The 15,406-nt window shown below is 38.5% G+C and overlaps 2 protein-coding genes across 3 annotated transcripts; one reads left to right on the top strand and one right to left on the bottom strand.

The window, feature by feature from the left end:
- Positions 1-177: 177 nt before the first annotated feature.
- On the top strand, positions 178-6,957 carry LOC119901047 (vacuolar protein sorting-associated protein 4B-like). Its single transcript, XM_038716467.1, has 11 exons — positions 178-375; positions 1,809-1,920; positions 2,023-2,173; positions 2,567-2,619; positions 2,742-2,861; positions 2,939-3,095; positions 3,192-3,340; positions 3,430-3,511; positions 4,328-4,547; positions 5,780-5,920; positions 6,002-6,957. Exons 1-11 carry the CDS (start codon positions 355-357, stop codon positions 6,101-6,103), a joined length of 1,308 nt encoding a protein of 435 aa, XP_038572395.1. The 5' UTR covers positions 178-354; the 3' UTR covers positions 6,104-6,957.
- Positions 6,958-7,045: 88 nt separating this feature from the next.
- On the bottom strand, positions 7,046-13,825 carry plekhb2 (pleckstrin homology domain containing, family B (evectins) member 2). Of its 2 annotated transcripts, none has more exons than XM_038716469.1 (8): positions 13,677-13,825; positions 12,447-12,497; positions 12,164-12,316; positions 11,938-12,040; positions 11,811-11,850; positions 11,407-11,493; positions 10,782-10,899; positions 7,046-8,473 (listed from the first exon to the last, which is right to left on the bottom strand). In XM_038716469.1, exons 2-8 carry the CDS (start codon positions 12,481-12,483, stop codon positions 8,337-8,339), a joined length of 675 nt encoding a protein of 224 aa, XP_038572397.1. In that variant the 5' UTR covers positions 12,484-12,497; positions 13,677-13,825; the 3' UTR covers positions 7,046-8,336. The 2 variants fall into 2 exon arrangements, with proteins under 2 accessions (XP_038572397.1, XP_038572398.1); XM_038716470.1 differs by having other exon boundaries at positions 10,782-10,896.
- Between the last annotated feature and the right edge of the window lie 1,581 nt (positions 13,826-15,406).

Here is a 15,406-nt window from a genome sequence, read left to right as displayed (position 1 = left end):
TTCAAGACATAGATTTTTAAAAGTAGTGTAATAGTATTTTAAGAAATTAAGCAGATATTACATATGGTATACATGTAACTCAGATATATATTACTACAATAACTTTGATTGACTGAAATATCTATTCACCAGCTGATGAAGTAGCCAAGAACATTGTCACGTGATCATCGCGGAAGTGACAGTCAAGTTTTTGTTGATGCGGAAGAGAGCAGAACTTCTTTGAGGATGTTTTGCGATTGCTGTATAATGAAATATAAGTAGCAAGTAACAGCCAAAAAGAAAGGTAAAGTGTTAGCGGCTTTACAGTTTTACCGGAAACAACAGACTTAAGATTGAACGACATCTCAAAACCTAATGGCTGGTGGTAATTTACAGGTGAGTGACAAAGTTTTACTGAGCTACCTGGTTACATAATGCGGTGTCACCAGAAGAGAACAGTTCGAGCTTTAGTAACTTTAAATGGCTAATTCAGCGTTTAAAACCATGTACGTTTAAAAAGAAAGTCTGTACCGGGGTTTGTACGAAATAACTACGCTAATGGTTTCATTATTAGTTATTAAGTAATACTTATGGATTAGTTACAAGTTAATTATAACAATCGGGTTGCCAGGTTTTGAAAAATACCTTTGATGTTTCCTTTTTTATAGTGGTGGAAAGTAACCAAGTAGCTATGTTTTCTCTTCCTTAAGTAAAACTTTGTTGTACTCTGTGGTCTGTACTTAAGTAGCCTATTTACATTTTATGCTACTTACGCTTCTACTCCACTAGCTACATTTCAGATGGACATATTGTTGTTTTTAACTCCACTACATTTAAATTAAATACACTGCATTGTTAAAATGAAACCCGTGGTATACAGCCCTTTTTAGCTTGCAACCATAGACTGTATAAAGAAGCTGTGTTTCCTTGGGGTTCCTCCTGTTTTAGATGTCACTGAGTAGTTGGCTGTTCCACCAAAGAGTCATTTCCCCCCTTAATTTCTCAGATGATTTGAATAACCCAAAGCGCCCAAATTAACCAATATTTAACTTATAAAACAAAGATTAGAGGAAAGTTTAAAACATTTCATAGAAATTTGTGTAGGCCTACCAGAACTTTGTTTTTCTTGTTTTCTCTCCTATCAATCATCTCACAGCCCCTCAGATTTATCTTATGAGAGTAGAAGGGGGCACGACCCCTAAGTTGGGAACCACTGGACTAACCTAACTAACTATGTAAAAGTAATTAAAACTAGCTCCACCTGGACCAGCTATAGTAGTAAAATGTTACATTTATCCCTCTGTATTGACAATCTAATATACAATAATGCGTTATGCTTTTACTTGACTTACGTACATTTTGCTGATAATACGTCTGTACCTTTACTTTTCAATAGAGGACTTTTACTTATAACGGATATTTTTACTGTGTTTGGTACTTTTATTTTAGTAAATCAGACTACCTTTTCCACCACTCCCCTTTTACTACAACTTCCTGATAAAGCACCCTCTATGAAAGCTTTATATGTTGTGGGTATTAGCCTTATTAATAGTTAATAAATCAATTACTAACCACTGAGTATTAATTACAGTATTAATTTACAGAATCAAAGCACTGTTACCAAATAGAAAGCACAAACAGCAGGCAAAAGGATTTTTCACAACCTGTCAACCCAAAAGTTGTTTGTATTATTTCTACAAACTACAAAGCATATGTAAATTAGTTATTAAACAATAATAAACACAGTATTTACTAATCATTTTAAAGGGTGTTACAAGTACAAGATGGTTTCCTAAATTCTTCTTTTTCATGTTGTCTGTCGTTCTCAGAAAGCTATAGATTTGGCCACCAAAGCTGCAGAGGAGGACAAAGCCAAAAACTACGAAGAGGCCCTCCGATTATATCAGCATGCAGTGCAATACTTCCTTCATGTTGTCAAGTGTAAGGAGCTGGACTTATGACTCCTCACCATATTGCTTGTTGTTTAAACTGCCCCATCTATTCAACACTGCACAATGAGCTAAGCTGCTTACTGTGTTGCAGATGAGGCCCAGGGTGATCGAGCGGCGCAGAGCATCAGGGCCAAGTGTGCGGACTACCTGGACAGAGCTGAGCAGCTGAAGGAGTATCTGAGGAAGAAGGAGAAGAGTCCTCCGGCCAAACCTGTCAAAGTGTCCCAGTCGGATGACAAAGGGTGAGACTGACCGAAATTCAATCCAACACAAAACTGAAAAAAACTACTTAGTATTAATGACTGGCTGAGATCCATTTAAACCCACATAAATAGTAATTTATTATTGGATACGCTAAACTCAAGAGTTGTTGAAATGTTTTCCTCCCAAATAGATTTAACATTTTTGCATGTTGACCGAATGTTGAATGAACAGTGTCTCCATTTTCTCTATTATTAGTCTTTTTCAGGAACTGTCCTAAGAATTTGCTCTTTCTTATCAATCTCTTTCTACGAAATTACTAGGAAACTCTGGGATCTGTAAAATCAAGTTGCTGCATAGCCCTAAAAAGCACAAATCACTGTTCAATGAAGTGTCAGTAAATCACGATGTGGCCTGTTGTCATTTAATTTCAGGAATGAAAGTGGCGACGACGCAGAGAAAAAGAAGTTTGAAAATCAACTCTCAGGTGAATGACATGATGCAGCAGTAAACTATTATGAGCAAAACATCATTATCATTGTGTGACAATTCAGAAAATAATGAATGCTTCAATCTATAAAGTGCCAATCAAACACGTTTCTCCTACAGGTGCTATTGTCATGGAAAAGCCAAATATTAAGTGGAACGATGTAGCTGGACTTGAGGGGGCCAAAGAAGCCTTAAAAGAAGCTGTGATCCTGCCCATCAAATTCCCTCATCTGTTCACAGGTACTGAAAACAAGAGCAACAACTTGAAACATCCTGAAAATGAATAGTATTTAATAATATGGCATCTGTTTGTGTAGGAAAGCGAACTCCTTGGCGGGGAATCCTTCTGTTTGGCCCTCCAGGAACAGGGAAATCCTACCTGGCCAAGGCAGTAGCCACAGAAGCAAACAACTCCACCTTCTTCTCCATCTCCTCATCCGACCTTGTGTCCAAGTGGCTGGGGGAAAGCGAGAAGTGAGGCCCAGGTTCTTTCCGTGATGATAAAACTGGGAATATGATAAATGGACACTAAACATGTATTTTTTTTCTCTACCCTCCGCCCCCCTCCAGGTTGGTGAAGAGCCTGTTCACTTTAGCCCGAGAACACAAGCCTTCTATCATTTTCATCGACGAGATCGACTCCCTGTGCGGCTCCAGGAGCGAGAACGAGAGTGAAGCAGCGCGCAGAATAAAGACAGAGTTCCTCGTCCAGATGCAGGGTGAGCAGGAAGGGATAACCTGAAAATCTGCAATAAAATTTGAATAGCCGTGTGTTCATGAAGTGTGAGCGATGTCCTTTTCCTCTCAGGTGTTGGGAATGATAATGATGGAATCCTGGTCCTGGGAGCCACAAATATACCGTGGACACTGGACTCAGCCATCAGGAGACGGTAAACATGGTGAACAATACTGCTAGACATCAACATGTTAGCATTGTCATTGTGAGCATGTTAGCATGCAGACTAGAGCACGACCGATATGAGATTTTTAAGACGGTATATGAGCTTATATTCTTTTTTTTTTTTTTTTTTTTCAGAAACACATAACATAAAGATTATCCCTAACATTTGTTATGAGACCTCACCAAGATAACATAACATAATGCAGTTTAACAATAAAATTTTTATTATTGTTATAAATAGTACTTAAAAAGTAAAAAAATACAGCTGATAATAGGTGCGTTTGACTTAAGGTGATGCAAGCTGGACTTAAAATAAGGGATGCTGGTTAGAAATTTTGTCTGACTTTCACTGGCGCTGCAAAACTTCACCATGTCACATGTCTTTAAAACCTTGCGGGAACAAGGCGGCTGCAGTTCTCTAAGTCCGGCGACTGCAGTTGCTTTTCACCAGCTGCACAAAGTTGGAACCACCTTTTGCCTGATCTGACAAATGCAGCAAGATCAGCATTTGTTCTTATCTCACAGTAAACTCACGCAGGTAGAATGTGTCCGACTTGACGGCAGTGTTTTTATACCCCGCCCCTGCCCCAACCTTCTTATTGAGTAGATCCCTCAGATGTGGTCTTAAACTAGTTTTAGTCATACCTGTCATGTTACATACAGTCACAATGTCTTACACAACAACTCGTCTTCAGATGTTCACTCATCTCATGCTGCTGGAAAAGAGCAAAGTACTCACAAAACATTTCAGCTTCACAGAGAAAATCGCCTCATAATGGCTGATTGACTCTCTTGTCTGTCTAAGGTTTGAAAAGAGAATCTACATTCCTCTGCCCGAGGAGCACGCCCGCTCCTTCATGTTCAAACTGCATCTGGGCTCCACCCCCAACGAACTGACAGAGGCGGACTTCATCACTCTGGGCAAGAAGACAGAGGGCTATTCCGGGGCAGACATCAGTGTTATCGTTAGAGACGCCCTCATGCAGCCTGTGAGGAAGGTTCAGTCAGCCACTCACTTCAAAAAGGTACACACACAGTCAGCAACAGTTGACATCTAGCTTGTCGTATTTCAAAGTGATAGAAGTCTTTTAGGAAACCAGCAGGAATATATTTTTCCAAAATAAGACAGATGACTCAACCGCTATCGGATGGATTTACATAGTTCAAGTCCAGTGAAAAACTTAAATCGTACTAAAGTTAGCAGAAAACTGCCACCAAAACAATGTTTTTGGGACAAATTGGGACACTTCCTTAAAAGTTGATGGAAAAACAAATTCCTGCAGCTGTCTCAATTTTAAACACCTTGAAACAGCCTGTGTTAAAACACCCACAGAAGCTTTATTTGTACAATAATGCAACTAAAAAGCAATTCATGAAGGAAGACAGACCAGTTAGTTATTGGTTGATCCTACAGTGAAATAATGAATAATTGTTAATTTTATGTCTCTGAAAATGTCTGTTTTGGTGACATAAACGTTGTTCATAACTTTGTCAGTTTGCTGCTTACTTTTGCACCATTTAAGGTTTTTCATTAGACTGAACTACTTCAAAACTACTTTCAATAAAAACTAGAAAAATTGGGGTGTTCTAAAACATTTGACCAGTAGTGTAAATTTGGCCCACATATTCATGTCCACCTCAGAGCGAACTGCAATGACTAAATACCTGCAAAACGAATGACATTCCCATCAGCTTAATTAGCCAATGTAAGCATGCTAACACGGTGAACATAAACTGCTAAACATTAACATTCATTGTGAGCGAGTTAGCATGCAGTGGACAACTATGCTACGTGAAGAGATTGTATTCTATAACTATTTATAACTTATCAGCAAATGTTAGTTTCCTAACATGAAACTAAGATGGTGAACATGGTGAAAACATTGTACCTGCTGAACATATGTCATCACTGTGTGCATGTTAGCATGCTGATCATTTAACTCATAGCAAAGCTGTGCATTAGTCTTGTTATTTAATCACTGCAATTATCTCTATTGCTGTGTTGTGGAGTACAAAATAATAGTTTAGCATCAATATTTACAGTGAAATAATGTTCTAAATTGTAACAGTTACTGCACTGCCCGAACACTGGGATACACTAATAGACATTTTAATTTAAAAATAGTTTCTCATTCTAAACTAGTCTGTACACCTACACTATAATCACTACAGAATGTTCATAATGAACTACCTAGTTTATAATTTTTCTTTGTGTCCTTACCTCTGTCCATCCACACACAAATGCACATTACTTAAGGTTCGTGGGTCATCATGGAAGAACCCCGGGGTTGAGGTGGAAGACCTCCTGACCCCGTGTTCGCCAGGTGATCCCAACGCCATAGAGATGACGTGGATGGATGTTCCTGGGGAGAAACTTCTAGAGCCAGTCGTGTGCATGGTGAGAAAAGACTCAACAAAAACACAAAACGTAGTCTTTCGATCAGCATTTATTGTGACCTCTCTGATATTTCCCGTGCAGGCCGACATGCTGAGGTCACTGACGAGCACCAAGCCGACGGTGAATGAGGAAGACTTGGAGAAGCTGAAGAAGTTTACTCAAGATTTTGGTCAAGAGGGCTAATAATACTCAACCTCTACTCATTAACAGGACTGCAACTAACAATTATTTTCATTGTCAGTTATGCTTTTGATTATTCAATTAATGTTTTGGTCTGTAAAGTGTCTAAAATGGTGTAAAATGTCAATCACTGGTTAGTGGAGCCCAAAGTTCTTACTTTCTCAGTCTGATCAGAAAAGTAAATATTACCTAAAGATGTGAAACTAATGTTTGCCGTTCTTACTGGAGAATTTACTAAAATAATTAATTCATGATCAAAATCTTAATTGACGACTTTTGCTTTCAATCAGTAATCAGCAATATTTACTGCTAATTTATCATTCGACTGAGGCTCATGTTTACATCTACACATTTGTAAAGTTTCATATTTCTTTTCCTTGGTTTTATTTTGCTGGTGGTGACGCTACAGTGAGTAAATGCACATTTTCAACACAACATACCTCTTGATATAGTCTAAGGGGTCAGTTTCAGGGTGGGCTTTTATAAATGGGAATTTATTTTATAAGATGTATGAATGGTAGCTCTCTTCTCAACATGTAGACAACCTTATAATGGTTATTTGTATTTCACTACATATAAAGTTGTAATTACTAGCTTAAATATTGTGCAATAATGCTTTTAAAAGCATAAATTCTAGATTCTGATCAACTTTGCCCAGTGAACATCTGTGCACACATTTTCTACGCTTTTAAGTTTCGACTTTCAGCCTTTAGTCTGTTACAGTATGTTCTAAATGATCCTGACAGTATGCTCAAACTGTGTTGCCACTGGGTTTGAAGTATGTCTTTACATGGGTGTTTTTTCAGGGTGTGCAGAGGTGACTTATTGGTTATAAATAAAACCTGTTACAGCGGTCATTTGCACTTTTGTTGTATCCTACATGACATGTTCTGTGAACAAACGTCTCAGGGTTCAATAAACAACACAAAAACAACAAAACAGGAGTCCTTATTGACACTTACTTAAGTGTCATTTTTATTTTAAATGCAGGGAATAATTTAATTTAGTACATTTATTAAGAGAAATAGAACAGGTTCATTTCACACCGTTGCACAATGTAAGACCTGTAGAAAAATGACATCAATGTTACGACACTTGCACAAGCTTATTAATTGCAAAATTTAAATAACTTGGAAATAGATGTCTTTCACATCTTCTTAGTGTCATTAAGATATGCAGTATCTTTGAAAAGGTGACCAAAAAGGTTTTCTATTGAGCAGAAGTTGCTAATTCAAAGTGAATAAATGGTGTCATAATTAACACGAATAATGGAAAAATCTGACAATGTGCAAGTCGCTTGGAGTGGAAAGTCCAAATTTAATTAACTAAATCTCCAAGAGGCAGATAAGCCTGATTGGTATTTGTGAACGCTGCACCAAGCCTTCTGAAATGAAAACCAAAATATCGATTCAACACACTATTGAAAAGTATGAATTGACAGCTGCCAATGAAATAAATTACCATATACAATGAGTGACATACCTTTTCACTTCATTGTGTATATGCCAGTGTTTCCTCAAACGTAGACTTATTTGTGGCGATGACAACATTAGGCATCCATCACAACCAGATTTCACCAAATAGGTACCTCAAAATGCTACAATCCAAGTGATTATTGCTTTGTGTGTGTGTGTGTGTACTCCTCTTTCCACTCATCTTAGCCTGCCTCCACCACAAATAAATTGAGGAGCTGAAGAAACACTGCATATTATTCACAACCACAACAGACAAGTAATACATGTAAAGTAAAGGTATAATACACAAAGATAAACACAAAACCTGTAAAAAAAAACTAAAAAAAACAAGTAGACAAACATAAACAAACACCAATTCATGGCTATTAAGGTAATTCTGCAAATATAAAGGACAAATGTGCTCCATGAAACTTGAGAAATAGTCAGAGGACCTGAAATGTACATAGGAGGAGTAAAATGTTTTCTGTCATTTAAATAACTCTTAAAAGTGAGTAATTGTACTTTTTGGTTAAGAACATTCATATTCACACAACACAAAGGGGCGGAAACTGCCACACAGGGCATATGAGAAAGTGCTAACAGTATATACTGTATATATAGGACACATACGGAGTAATTCGCTGCCCATCACAATCATGCTTCATAGATAGAAGTAGCCCAACAGACATTTTACTCCAACTCATGTGATGGCACAGAGAAGAAGCCAGATGCTGCAAATATGGGGGGGACCGTGTGCTACTAGATGTGCATTAATCGAGACACTAGAAGACAGAGAAGAGAGAGCCAAGTGCCAAACCAGTGGCTGCTCCAGCAAGCATGCCCAAAGCCACGTCTCCTCCGTCGTCACGCTGGCGTTCCTGAATAACAACATGGTTCACTTCAGGGGCAGGGTACCCACCTAGAAAACAGCAGCAGCATAATGTCTCATTTAAATGTGCAATTATGCCATTTAAACTTGCTTAAATTAATTACCTTCTTCTCCCAGCATTTTTTAGCATTTTTTATCAGTCTACATCTGTCAGTAGGTCCACCATTGTGGCCCAGACTGAAATGTCTCTACAGCTACTGGGTGGATTGCCATTAAATTCAGTACTGACTAGGGATCGACCGATATGGGTTTTTTTGGGGCCGATACCAATTATTAGTAGCCAATTAGACCGATGACCGATATGTGGAACCAGTATACATTTGCTGTAAAAATTCTTATCTTGGTGTCAAAATTTTGAATAACAGAAACTCCAACACAAAACTTTGTTGAAAATAACAAGATTAAAGTTAATTGCCATGTTTAACCTTTAAAATAATTAAATTAATTAGAGATCCATCCCTGAGGTGGACTTGTTAACTATGAGTGATAAATTATCATAAACTTTGTCTATATCCGCTGCCATTTATAGGATTTTAGAGATACATTTATTGATACTATTTTTTGGTCCTGTTCTTTATCTATACTCTTACTGGTTTTTCATTACTAAATAATTGCCTTTTAAAAATATGTTATTTAAAAAAGAATGAATTCAGAACAGTAATCAAATTTAATATTTTATTATAGCTAAAATGTAAAGTTTACAGCAGCAAAGTAACCATATAAAATCAGTATCTCACTGGAAACAAATGGAACATGTTAAATAAACTTTATTCCTGACGTCCACCAAAGCGTTTTTTAGCAGATGAAAACGCCTTGCGTTTTTTTCGGCTGAGACGCTTTGGTTGCTATGATACATAACACAGGGTGAACACGCAAACTCCACACAGAAAGGCCGGGGCAATGTGCAGGTGAGGCGACAGTGCTAACCACTGCGCCACCGTAGGGGTGATGTGATGTACCTAATTTTACTAAATGAGCACCATCTAGTGGAGCAACACAAAGGAGGTTAACCCTGTCTGCTAGCACGTCGGCCGATCCTAGGATTGCGGTCCTGAAACTGCAGCCTCCGGTACTGCAGCTACAGGCTACTCGACGGACTCGCCGTACGTGGGCTCATGACATGAGACAGAAATGTGTTTCAAGCGGGCAAACAGCCATGTCTCCATATGTTATGGGAATATCCGGTGTTATGCGAGTTTTGCATGCACCTCGAAATAATGCTTTTCAAAGCAATAATATCCTTTGTGAGGTTCATCAATGGGGATAAATGATTCTAAGTATATAGCCTGTTCTATGAACGTTTAGAGTTAATATTTTAGTATACTCAGTAGAAGTAGCCTAGCAATTCATTGAGATTAAGCAAAAATATGCAGTGATAACCCCGTTTGATCAGTGTGCAGAGCACAGGTTCTGAAAAGGACCTTTAAGAGGTGAATGCATAATTCGGCAGAACAGATGATGAAGGCTACGTGCGGAGATTTGCATCCACCTATTTTCTAGCACAAATGAGCGTTACCAGCCGCGAGGTGCATGCAATTCTCGGCAGGCATGGAAAACTACGCACAACCAGCCAAGCCACCGACAGCAGGAACAGCTGATCAGACGTGAGTTACAAGTTCACTACGTCAGAACTTATTCGGAAAAAGTGTTTCCATCTCCCATTTAGCGCATTAACTCTTTTTCGACAAAGGCAAAAACCACCTCAAGCAAGCATAAAAACTATTTTGCGAAATTAAGGATTTTTTAACGTTTTGTAATGCAACACTACAAAATGCCTATTAACAAGCGTTGATGGAAACAGGGCTAGTGATCTCCGCTCACTTCGGCCCTAGCCTGTGTGTATTTGAGGAGCTCTGCTGAGAGTACAGACAGAGAGGCCGCATCAGAGCCAAAGGAGCGCATTTTTTCATTAATTGATTATATCGGCTATCTGTTTTTGAAATGATCGATGCAGATTATTGGAAAAACGCTGAATATCGGCGCCGATAATCGGCCAGACCGATTATTGGTAGACCCCAAGTACTGACATTTATGTTCCCCAGCAAGCATCACTTTGATGATCCCTTAACTGTAGACTTTAGCTAGCGCCACCAGATAGAAATTTCACTTTGTCTAATATTTCAGTTATTGACTAAGGTTGAGACTACTGACATTCCCATCATCTCAGCTGCACTTTGTGCTTAATGCTAACTAGCAAATGTTATCTGCTTAACATCCACTTCTTAGCATTATCATTGTGAGCATGTTAGCATGCTGATGAAGTCCAGCCTCACAGAACTACTAGCATGGCTGCAGACTCATACAAATGAAATGAGGTTTGAAATGTGCAGTTATTTACCTTGATACTGATAAGGGTAAGCTACAGCGTAGGGCTGCCCATCAGCAGAGTATACAATCTGTGTAGCATGTGGTGGAGGTGCAACATAGTGTCCATAGGGGCCGGGGGCATAAACCTGCTGAAAAATGAAAGACAGAAAGGCTATACAGACTGCTGATCCTCTGAAGGATGCCGGCACTAGCAAACTTCCATTACTACACCACTAGATGGTAGCAGGCTCCAACTTTGTGTGTTGCTATGCAGTCTTATTTTTAAAATTTTGGTTTTACCTAGCTTATTAGCTAGCTTTTCCCTTTAAAAGAATGATGTCAACCCAAACAAATATATGCAGTAGAAAATATACAGTGATTAAATGTGACATACAGTGCAAATTATGGATGCAGTATAATCACAGTGTACATAGCTTGATTAAATATGTGCAGTTTTATACCGTAAAACACTGGAAACAAGAACATTTTCAGAGATTTACAGAACTGTGTTTGACCAATTTATTGAAGAAAATAAATTAAAATTCAAGCCTGAAATTCACAGGTACATGTCGATAGCTTTTTTCCCCCTAATATTTATAAATCAATGTTAAACAAAACAAACTTTTTGTTATATGCATACTGTTTATTCCTCTTACCTGAGGTGGGGGAGCATATTCTGAGTAGGGGGGAGGAGCAGACGCTATAACTTCCTGCGCAAAGCCAATCTGAGGAGCAGCGACAACCTAAAAAAAACAAACAAAGAAAAAACACAAATCAGGCTACCTCACCTGAGAGCTTCAAATGTACATCAACAAAACTGAGCTGCATGACATTTGGAAAAATGCAAACAGAGGAGAATTCTGACAAACCCCCATAAAGATGGACTTGAGAAATGTCTCTGACCTCCAGTCTTATGTTATTTTTCTTTCTTAATATTTTCACAGCTTAGTTATTTAATAAGACAGATAAAGGTAGATAGGCTGATTTTACAACAATTTCCAATTGTTATTTTGGAAAACAAATCGAAACTCTAGTAACGGAAGATTTAGCAGAAACTCACTGTATTAATTCTTGCATCCTGAAGTGCCATGGTCCATGCCCTGCAACACAAAGTGGGAACCATGTCATCTTGGAGGCCAAAATACTTGATCAAATTGATACAATAACTCCGCATGGATGTGTCTTACAGAGCATCATCTGCACTGTCTGCACACAGGCTGATGACCCGTCCATCTCTGCACACAATCTGGAGCAAGGCATCACGCTTCTTCCCCTCCGGTGGGTTCAGCTCTGAGAAGCAATATAGCAGGACAAATAGAGAGGTGAACGCTTTTAAATAAAACATATGAACTACAGTTGGTTAATACAGTAAGTGTGAGCAAATGACGTCCTCGTGCAACAGATGAAAAGTACCTTGGCATGCACCAGAGTTGCGGATGTTAATGCAGTCGACCCTCATATGGATGTCATCCTCCATGTCACGCCGTTGTTGATCATTATAGAAGACAAGTCGTCCATCAGACCACAAGTCAAACCAGTTTCTTTTCCACCGACGCAGTATGGTACCTTTAATGAAAATATGCTACAGTCAAGTTCAGTCCGAACTGCATTTATTTGTACATATCACAGTATCTTTAGCACCTGGATTTTAGGGAATACTTCTAAAATGCTGTTACAATGAGGTTTGGCTACTCACTTTGTCGATGGAGCCAACCACTCTTTACCATAGCCATCTTAGAGGCAACACCTACAACAATAAAATGCATAGACATTAGATAGAATCTGTTAGTAATGACACAAACTTATGGGCCGGTGACTGGGCGTGGCAGAGCCAAACAAATCTCGTGACTATTAGCCATAGACTGTATTAGCAGGTATTGGTCCTCATGTAATTTTCATAATACAGTAGAAAAGCTATACAAAAGTGAGCACAGTTGTCTTCTTTGGAGATGACTGAGTTTACTGATTTACAGTTTAATTTTTTTTAAAGCCACCACGACAGCTTATCACGAAATATGACTTTGCAACTTAATGAGCGCATGAACAGACACGTTTGACCAGTTCTGATTATTAAGTTAGTCGGAGCTAACGTTAGCTATTTGTCAGCGCTAGGACTTTGTGATGGAAATTTGATATTTTACTGTGTTTACTGTTTCACCCTGCATGCTTCATCAGAACAGACCAGTGTTTCACTGTGTGGTATTTGATTATTTTATTATGTTACAGCTAGGTGAAGTTTCCCATGGGAAAAATGCTCGTTAGAGAGTTTTCTTATCAGACTGTCCTTGATAGGCCTTCATCTCAGGACAGCTGGTCCCTACTCCCTTCCTCCCTTGGATAGCTGCGTAATACCCTTACAGTATAAAGTCACCTGTTTCTTCACTGGCTCTTTGTCTTACACTCTGCAGACTGTTTGCACTCTGTATGTTTGTCTGACCCTTTGCAAAGAATAAAACCCTTAAAAGACATCTGGATTGGATACTTTATTTCAGAAGACTCACTAAAGGACATATTTCCATTTCAACTTCCACACAGCAATCAATTAAACAAGTCTTGGTTCTCACTACACCACACGTTAGCTAGCTAACCTAAAGGTAACAGATTCAAATAATAGGCCAGTTGTGAATAAGTCATAAGTCTCATTTCTTATCATACAAGCTGGATGGAGAGAAAGTGGCGAGTACTGATGATCTAACTTAAGCAACCCCGTAGTCGCTTGAAACAACTGAGAAGTTTGGCTTTTGTGTTTCCTCTCTGATAAGAAAAGCAATGGAAGTTAGCTAACGTTGTTTGTATACACACGCGACCGTAGCGAGCTGACCTACCATGTCAGTTCATATTCAGCAAACGTTAAAACATTAAAGCTGGTCCTTATAACCGAGGATAACCTTAATTAGTGAAAGCACTGTGTAATTTGATAACTTACTTGGTTTTTTTGGATGGTTTCAGAACAGATGAGGTGTTTCGTGAGGGTAAAGAAAACATGGAAGCGAGATGCACAAAAAAAAACTGGATGTCCTCCTCCGACTCAAAAAGCCTGACCAACAAGCCGCTTGGGGACAGCCGTTATTTTCTCGGTTGGCGTTAGCACCGCCCATGGAGCATCTTCGCGAACGTTCAGCCTCTTTGGAAAAGGAGGATGTTTTGAATGACGTAACATATCAGCTGACAGCGTTGGAACGCGTCATGCTCCCCACCAGTGGGTGAAGGGATTTTTCATGCGCGGCTACTCCTGCTGTTACGGTACAGGTGTTTGTAGCGGCCAAAATGGACGAAAGCATTAATAATAAAATGTGCAGTTGTTTTACTGTACAGTTTTTTGACAAAATTATATTATAACGCATTTATATTTTCCTTATATTTAAACAGACATATATTGTCCTTAAAAGTTTTGCTGAAACTTTAAATGGAATCCTGTTCAGTAATTGGGATGGATAATCAATAGATATTACTATTATTTGATTTTGGCTTGCTGGAAAAACATTAACTAAATCAATTCTGACAATGACTTATTATGTACATTTGAGTTCAGGTAAACCCCATATAGGCCTACAGATTACAAATCAAGCATTTTTACTGTAGCCTACTATCAATTTAATGAATTTCCAAGTCCTACATTTTACCTTGAAATTACTTCAGGTCAGGGTGTTTGACATGTTAACACACTATTTTCTGCCTCTTAAGACATATAAATTCTAGCATGTGGTGGAGGTGCAACATAGTCTCCATCCGTCTGGGCATAAACCTGCTGAAAAATGAAAGACTATAGAGACTGTTGATCCTCTGAAGAATGCTAGCACTAGCGAGCTCTTCACATTAGTAAATAGTCATTTGATTCACAGTTAATTCCACAAATACGTCTTACTGGAGGTTTTAAAGACTTCTATTACAACACCACTAAATAGTTGTAGACTTCAAGACTTCAAACCCTTTGTTTATTGTTGTGTAGTAGTGTTTTTTAATTATGGTGTAATCTAGTTCATTAGTTTGTCCATTTAAAAGGGTGGTGAGCAAGACACATTATGTAGTAGAACATACAGAGTGATTAAAGGTGACATAGTGCAAATTTTGGATAGGGTATAATCATATTTACTTAACCTAAACAAAGGATAATTCTGACAAACCCCGATTGAGACGGTTCCTTCTGCTGCATTGAGGTTTAATCAAAACAGACAACATGAGAAATGTCTCTAACCTTTTATTTTTCTTATGGAAATAATATTTTTTACAGTTTAAGTTCAGTTTAAGCCACAGCTTATTTGTTTAACAAGACAGGTAAAGATAGATGGGCTGATTTTACAACAATTTAATATTCTTATTTTGGGAAACAAATCAAAACTCTCTGTTATGCTCAGAGACCATTCCCTTCTCCCAGGATAAAAAAAAATTATTCTCTAACTATATGCTAGAAAACCTACTCAATTCTATACTATATTGTAGCCTATAGAGTAGCTCACACCTTCACCTTCAAAGTGACAAGTAACAACATGTAGTCCTGGAAGACCGATAAGAGTAGGTCATGTGACGGAGGAAATTAACCTGCACCGTGCTCAGCTGCCACAGTTACATAAACCAAAGTAAAGTTCACATCTGGGGCCACTTTTCCAGTTTGGGGGTCACAGTCTCTAATGCTCCTATTACAGTACAAAGTACAAG

This window comes from Micropterus salmoides, unplaced genomic scaffold (genome assembly GCF_014851395.1).
Source record: "Micropterus salmoides isolate LMB-PRFRI ecotype aquatic unplaced genomic scaffold, ASM1485139v1 Ms_hic_scaffold_13, whole genome shotgun sequence".
Classification (NCBI taxonomy): domain Eukaryota; kingdom Metazoa; phylum Chordata; class Actinopteri; order Centrarchiformes; family Centrarchidae; genus Micropterus; species Micropterus salmoides.
This window is presented reverse-complemented; position numbering and strand designations above follow the sequence as displayed.

Bases quoted from the DNA above. Each gene is read 5' to 3' on its own strand.
- plekhb2 (XM_038716469.1), bottom strand. From the start codon at position 12,483: ATGGCTATGGTAAAGAGTGGTTGGCTCCATCGACAAA. The intron at 11,851-11,937 runs GTAAGACACATC...TTTGTGTTGCAG, and splicing joins GACAGTGCAGATGATGCTCT to GGCATGGACCATGGCACTTC. The intron at 11,494-11,810 runs GTGAGTTTCTGC...TGTTTTTTTTAG, and splicing joins AGGATGCAAGAATTAATACA to GTTGTCGCTGCTCCTCAGAT.
- LOC119901047 (XM_038716467.1), top strand. From the start codon at position 355: ATGGCTGGTGGTAATTTACAG. The intron at 2,862-2,938 runs GTACTGAAAACA...CTGTTTGTGTAG, and splicing joins ATTCCCTCATCTGTTCACAG to GAAAGCGAACTCCTTGGCGG. The intron at 3,096-3,191 runs GTGAGGCCCAGG...GCCCCCCTCCAG, and splicing joins TGGCTGGGGGAAAGCGAGAA to GTTGGTGAAGAGCCTGTTCA.